This window comes from Berghia stephanieae, chromosome 12 (assembly GCF_034508935.2).
Source record: "Berghia stephanieae isolate SIO BIC M18660-M18661 chromosome 12, UCSD_Bste_1.3, whole genome shotgun sequence".
NCBI classification, from domain to species: domain Eukaryota; kingdom Metazoa; phylum Mollusca; class Gastropoda; order Nudibranchia; family Aeolidiidae; genus Berghia; species Berghia stephanieae.
This window is the reverse complement of record NC_088371.1, coordinates 23,832,649-23,840,312: the sequence shown is the minus strand read 5'-3', so window position 1 is coordinate 23,840,312 and position 7,664 is coordinate 23,832,649. Positions and strand designations below refer to the sequence as shown.

Below are 7,664 nucleotides of genomic sequence, written 5' to 3'. Positions count from 1 at the left end.
AAATTAGTGAATGCGAATTTTTGTACAATTTAACATCTATTTCTAAAAAGGTTCCCAGTATCTGCCTTGGCCGACGTGCACATATTTGCAGGTCTGATATCCCAATTCATTATGGGCTCATTGTTGTATTGGAAATCTTAAAAAATGACGCAAAATATCTACTGTGCAACATCAAAATCAGATTTTGGAATTTCATTAAAAACTCCAAATTGGCAATTTTGCTTGACAAACACGCGCACAAAGTCTTGTAACTAAACCATCTTTTTTTAAAATCTTGTGAATGCAATTTATTTTCACGTTAAGATCTGTTGTTCGAAAAGTTTCCAGCCCCTTGTCCAAAAACATGGCGGCGTAAATTTTTGGGATAAACAACAAGATCAGGGCTACGGAGTGGTTCATGATGAGGGCGGTGGACAGCAAAAATGTCCGGATGTATTCTCTGTCGGCCGTGAAGTAGGTGGGGATGAAGGCCAACCAGATCAGAAGTGTCGTGGAGACGCACATGGAGATGAACTTGGATTCGTTGAAGTTGTCCGGGAGTTGCCTCACTTTGAAGGCAAACACAGAACACAGAAACACCTTGGGAGAGAGAGAGAGAGAGAGAGAGAGAGAGAGAGAGAGAGAGAGAGAGAGAGAGAGAGAGAGTGATAAAAGGGATTTATGATTATTATACCCCTTTATTCAGTTTCAGTCACATATGACGAAACCCATGCACAAAGGTGTGGTACATGGAGAAATGGAGGGCAAACGAAGAAGAGGAAGACCTAGGCCTAGTTATATAAAAAATCATCATCATCATCATCATCATCATCATCATCATCTCACTCATCATCATCATATCATCCATCATCATCTCATCTCATCATCTCATCATCATCATCATCATCATCATCATCATCATCTCTCATCATCATCATCATCATCATCATCATCATCATCATCATCATCTTCATCATCATTCATCATCATCATCATCATCATCATCATCATCATCATCATCATCATCATTCATCATCATCATCATCATCATCATCATTCATCATCATCATCATCATCATCATATCATCCATCACCATCATCATCATCATCATCATCACCATCATCATCATCATCATCATCATCATCATCATCATTATCATCAGCATCATCAATATCATCATCATCATCAATATCATCACCATCGCCATCATCATCATCATCATCATCATCATCATCCTCATCATCATCATCATCATCATCATCATCATCATCATCATCATCATCAACATCATGTCCACCACCACCATCACATGTACAATGTTGTAAGCAAGAAAACACCCTATCACCACCACCATCATCACCACCACCACAACTACCACCACCATCACACCCCAATCACCTGTACAATGTTGTAAGCCAGAAAACAGCCCATTCCAAAGAACGTCAAATCACATGACAGCTCCACGTATTTCTCTGTCCAGATGGGTTGGGTCAGTTTGGACTGTGGCCGGTAAAAAATGTACACGCCAGCACAAATGGTCGCCTGTCGGAAGACAAAAAGAACCTTATACATTCATATAGAGCAACATCCACTAAACGTGCTTTATGCGCTTTACAAGGAGTCGACGTGCACTTATTTTCAGGTCTGATAACCCAATTCATTATGGCTCACTGTTGTATTGGAAATTTGTTTAAATGTCCAAAACTGTCAGACCTGTATAAATGTACACGTCGCAAGGAGCCCTTAACTAACTGCAGCTCTTAAAATACGTAGGACGAAAAATGACGCCCGGAATTAAGGCGATATTACAAGTATTTCGACGCAGACAACACTATAAAAGGCCAAATGTTCTTTTTACACCTGAGTGGGGTGAGAGAATATAAACAGAGAGTCTATTTTTCCAAGATCTCAACTTTGCGTCTCAGAGCGGGGCTGGAACTTCGGACTACTGGTTTGAAGGCACGTGTCATACCATTACCACAAAATTAAGCAAGCAAAGAGGAGGAGTTTTTTAGAAACTAGTGCTTTTATATAGTGCGATATCCACTAAATTATGTGCTCAAAGCGCTTTACAAAAGGTACCTGCCAAACAGCAACACGTAACAATTAGAACGAGACATGACGACTGTTTGGCGATACTACAATTGTTTCCGACAGAGCTAGAGACAACGCTGTTGACGGCCAGGTACTCATTTTAAACCCGAGTACGGTGAGAGAATGTGAGTACCTAAAGAGTCTTTTCCAGGGACTCAACTATGCGCCGAGCGAGACTCGAACCCAGGACCTTCCGATCCGAAAGCGAGTGTCATACCACAAGACCGCATAGCCACACGAAGAATTTGAAAAGAATTTGTAAAACACGTAAAATATTAAATAAACAAATAGTAGAATACAGAGTACTTCACCTATTAACCATGCTCAATGCGCTTCGCAATGTTTCATTTATTCTCCTAGCACGCCATATGGACCGATATTTTCATGTCATACAGTGCGAGTCGCCCGTTAAGCGTCATTTTACGTCTAACACTCATACAATACCCTTCACTAAAGCTGCCTACAGTCCGGTATTCCTTCACACCAGGACTTCAAATTTGTGTCAAATCGTCTCAAAATGGTATAATGTCGAGGTATGTTTTAATGTGCTTTAATGTGCTTTGATGTGCTTTGGCGTACTTTAATGCGCTTTGATGTGCTTTAATGTGCGTTAATGCGCTTTAATTTGAATGTCAAGCTTAACCCATACATTTTGAGTTAAGAAGTACTTTTATAAAGGAAAGAGAATGTTCGTTTTAAAGTCCTTCAGAGCCATTATGTCTGTGGAGCCGGAGTATATCCCGGTATTATAGCGTGAAACAGACAATAGCAATTTCTCGTTTTCCTTTGGATAGGACGCTAATCTATTGCAAAGCACTTTCCGCTTTATCCAACAACCCCAGATACGTAATCAATGCTGGGTGGACAGTGAGGGGAGCGGGTGGGGAAGAAATCTCGATTGCCAATGGGAACAATCTCGGTCCTTTTGCGTGTGCTTTACCAACTGAGCCATCGGAATCCTCTATAAAAACCTGGAATAAACTCCGGCTCCATGGATGGGCTTAATGGCTCTGAAGTATTATATCACTTAATAGCAGAGAAGGTGACTTTGGTATTAGCGTGATCAAATTCCCATACTTGTTACTATAAATACATTGCCTTGCCTCCCAAATCATCCCAATTTCGATTGTACGCGCTTGGTTAAGAAGCTCACAACATTGCCATTCGGAAGTGTAACGGACCAACACACAAAACTCTGTGTGACCATGAACTTTTATAGTCGGGTTAATACAGTTCAGCGAAAAGTACTCATAAACGCGGATGGCAAAAAACAATAACAAAGACTTGAGTAACGTTAACTTCATACTATCTATAGATAGAATGAAGTTGGCGTGACTCGGGTCTTTGTTTTTTGTGTGTTTTTTTTTTCCATTTATGAGTAATTCTCACTTAACTGTATTCACCAGACTATAAAAGTTCATGGTTACACATAGTTTTGTGTGTTGGCCCGTTATACTTCCGTATGGCAATATTGTGAGCTTCTTAGCGAAACGCATACTGTCTACAATACCACCTTCAGACGGCGAGTTACATATTATTAATTAAAATTAAAATTGAGCTTATATACAGCGCAATAGCCACTAAACGTGCTAAAGCGCTTTACACGGGGTCCCTGGCCAACAGCAACATTTAACATGCAGTACGAGACATGACGCCTGTCAGGCGATATTACAATTTTTTCGGACAGAGACAACGCTGTTGACGGCCAAGTACTCATTTTACACCTGAGTGCGGTGAGAGAATGTGAGTAAAGAGCCTTTTCCAAGGACTCAGCTATGCGCCGAGAGAGGCTCGAACCCAGGACCTTCCGATCCGAAAGCGAGTGTCATACTATAAGACCACATAGCCGCACTACTAATATAAGACAATGGGGTCCAGGTAACGCAGTTGGTAGATCAGTCGCCTTACAAGCAAAGGGATCGGATTCTATCCTAGATGCAAAGGACATATTTTTTTTTATCATTTGATGACACAACTTGCCCATAAGCGAATCGGTTAACATAATATAGCCTGACACTAGAACCATCTAAGACTTACAGTTTGACGTCATTTTGATTTTTGTGGAGCATCAAGTGAGTTGTCGTTAGTAAAGCTTAAGGGAACAAGTGATTCCATTGGTTGAACTATTGACTTCAACTCGCGACTTGTCTTTTGACGTCATATTTTAGCCAGTGTCAGGCTATAAGTTTACGATGGCTACGGACTGAGTCTGTAAGATATGATGGAAAATACTTTGCGATAGACTGGCGTCTTATCCAAGGGTTACAAGCAACTACTACTGCCTGTAAAAGCTAGAAAGACCTGGCTAACGGGAAATATGAGTATAAATAACTGCTCTATTGGTATTGTAATAGGCTGTGACTCAAAACACGTACCTGAACTGCAATGAGGTTGATGGATAAAACAAGTTGAGATTCCGGACTTATGAACCGGGGCTTTTCATTTTTGGCTCCGCTTTGAAATATGCGAAAGATCCGTATCGTTTTGACGAGCAAAGGGCAGTAAAGAAGAGCAAAACTCATGCAAAACATGAAAAAGATGGCGCTACACATGAGGTCAGTGGGCGTGGTTTGATAGAGGATAACTGTGACGTAACCGGCCAAAATGGCGACGAGCTGAATGACGCTGAGCTCTTTACTACTAGCTTTAATAACTCTATGGTCCCGATAGACGATATAAATGATGAAGACGATAACCGCGATAATGAGGCAAAGGCTGGCCACTGTTGTGAGAGTGAGCGGGATTTCGTCAGTAAAAGCTGGGTAGGTGGGTGGAATTTTTTCACAAGTTGTGAGACCAAAATCCGGGTCGGGCCAGGTGTAGGAAGGGCATGCCTCACAGCTGGTGTTCCCCTGGACAAGCCGCTCGTTTTCTCGACATCTTCGGCACTCCCAGCAGCAGGGCACGTCCTTTTGGATTCTGTACTCGCCAACACCACATGGGCCGCTGCAAACTGATTCTGGGATGTCTGGTGACGGCGGAGTTGGTATCGAGAATGTGGGAGAGGAATCAGTAGAAGAAGCAGAAGAGGGAGATTGTGTTGAAGAGTTTTTCCAAGGGACGATTCGCTCTAGAGAGTTTACATGCGACCAAGTGATTGGTTTGTCTTGGTAATATGTGATTTGATCTGTAAACGCGTCGTATTCTCCGATTGGTCTTCTCACCATGTGTTTGAATCGCCTGAACGTTGTGAATGGATAATCGTGGTAATCGTAGACATACTGACCAATCGAGTATTTACCCAGCACGTCCTGGTTTGAGTTAAACTCAATATGTCCAGTATACCCTTCATACGAAACATTTTTCAGATATTCTCTGAGAAGAGGGCCAGTGATGCACAATCTCGCAGCTTTACCCACAACGCCCGGGCATTTGTCTTGTAGTAAATTATGCGCCGCATGGGCAAGTGTCAATACAGCATCGATTCTCAACGACGTTGCTACATTGGTCCGATACCGATACGTTTGGAATATATTACTATTTGGATGACATATTCGTATTTTGGTCTGATTGGTGTCATAGGAGCATTCCAGAATGTACTCAAAAGAATATCTCAGCCAAGGATTGGTTGATGATGCAACTTTCTGCTTCCTGAGAAATTCATAAAATTCCAGAACGTAGACGTAAGCGGAGTACAGATCAAAGACAAACATTCCGATGGCAGGGTCATCCGACCTGCCGTAGTACAAATAACCAGAGTAAGTCACCACTAAATCTCCGGCTACGAAGATGAAGTGTCCAGTAGCGTTGTTATTCTTGACTCCACGTAACACTTTTCGAAGCTGGCTTCCGAGCATAAACAACACAACTGCTCTGGCCCGTGGATATTTCAAAAGATCTGCAACAATGTCATCGTAATTGGATTTAGAAATTAACATGTGGCTTGTAGCAATGCAAATTCCATAGTTTGCAGCGTTTCGGACCATACCTTCGTAAGCTGCTTGACCATACGGGCCTTCTCCGTAGATTATCGAGATATACGACCATCCGTTTGAAGAGAGAAATTTCAGTATGGCTTTGATTTGATACTGAGACGGTGGTGAGATTCTGAAAAAATAAGGGTGATTGTCTTTGTCACTCAACTCATCTCCAACCTCTGCTGTCCCTACTATCGGAAGCCTCGCTACGGAAAATAGTGAAGAAATCATTGTGGTTAGGTAATCTCTATCCGGAGATATTAATCCTATAACGTCATCATTCAACCATTCTGATGACGTTGTTGATGACGTCATTGCTTTCGCTGACGCACACGTTTTTGCGTTGCTTGAAATGCCATCACCATTGTTATTATAAGTACCATTATAAAGACTACTATCACTCACGTTGCCATGGTTTTTACTGCTGCTGCTGCTGCAAACACGTTCAGAACGAGGCAGAAAGCTCAGAGAAGTAGCCAAAGCCACATTAGCACTAGAACATGTGCCTCTGATAACAAATCCCAAAGACACATTGGGGAGCAAATTCGGCATTTTATTCACCAACTCGACAGCAAACGCTATGGACTCCGTAGAATCAGCCGTGTAGGACAGACCTTCTCCTTTCTTGGAGCAGGATTCCGCCAGGGTGTCGGTGTCAGACAGAGCCAGGGCCAGGGCACCAATGTTGATGTCACCGACATTTCGATACGAATCTTCGGACACTCCGGGCAAGTAGAAGAAGTTGATTGGTTCGTTGATTGATTCAGAGTTGTCTGCCTCTGAAACGGCCGCTGAATGTACGAAGATCGTTTTTGACCCAGGGTCTGGTATGGTTGATATGATGATGAACGATAAGAAGACAATGAGCGTTCGAGTCTGAAGACATTGGAGACTGGGGACTCTTGCACACGTGTGGTTCATTCTGATTGGTTCCTTCATTTTGCACATTATGTTGATGTCCCAGGATTGCAAATAATGTGTTTTTGGCTATCTAGATCTTTGGGGTTAAGTACATTCTCTTTAAGTAATCTGCAATAAAATTTGAAAGAAAAATTGAATATAATATTCCCCTTTTCCTCCGCCTCCTCCTCCTCCTCCTCCTCCTCCTCCTCCTCCTCCTCCTCCTCTTTTAAAACGGAAATATGGTCTTCAAATTGTACTTAAGTTGTTTGGACTTAATATATGCTTTGAATTGACTTAAATTTATTATATTATTATTTTCATCATCATCATTACTATTATTATTATTATTATTATTATTATTATTATTATTATTATTTATTATTATTATTATTATTATTATTTATTATTATTATTATTATTATTATTATTATTATTATTGTTGTTGTTATTATTATTATCATTATTATTATTATTATTATTATTATTATTTATTAGTATTATTATTTATTATTATTATATTATTATTATTATTATTATTATTATTATTATTATTATTATTATTATTTATTATTATAGTAGTAGTAGTAGTAGTAGTAGTAGTAGTAGTAGTAGTAGTATCATTATCATTAGAGATATTGGACGATTGAAGATGCACATTGAACATTTATATACCATAAAAATAACTTGAGCATGTATATAGACCAGTATCCATTAAACATGCCCAAACCGATTTACAATGGGTCCCCAGCCAACCGCAATAATTAGAAATT

At 40.5% G+C, this 7,664-nt stretch overlaps 1 protein-coding gene across 1 annotated transcript in view; it reads right to left on the bottom strand.

Annotated features, from left to right (window-relative positions):
- The window catches only part of LOC144957600 (metabotropic glutamate receptor 8-like), a 7,455-nt gene extending 445 nt beyond the window's left edge, over window positions 1–7,010 (bottom strand). The window contains exons 1-3 of the mRNA XM_078888943.1: window positions 4,450–7,010; window positions 1,379–1,522; window positions 329–579 (exon numbers count right to left, since the gene is read on the bottom strand). Coding sequence (XP_078745069.1) covers window positions 329–579; window positions 1,379–1,522; window positions 4,450–6,939 — 2,885 coding nt within the window. The 5' untranslated portion in view covers window positions 6,940–7,010. The remainder of the gene's footprint in view (window positions 1–328; window positions 580–1,378; window positions 1,523–4,449) is intronic.
- Window positions 7,011–7,664: the final 654 nt, after the last annotated feature.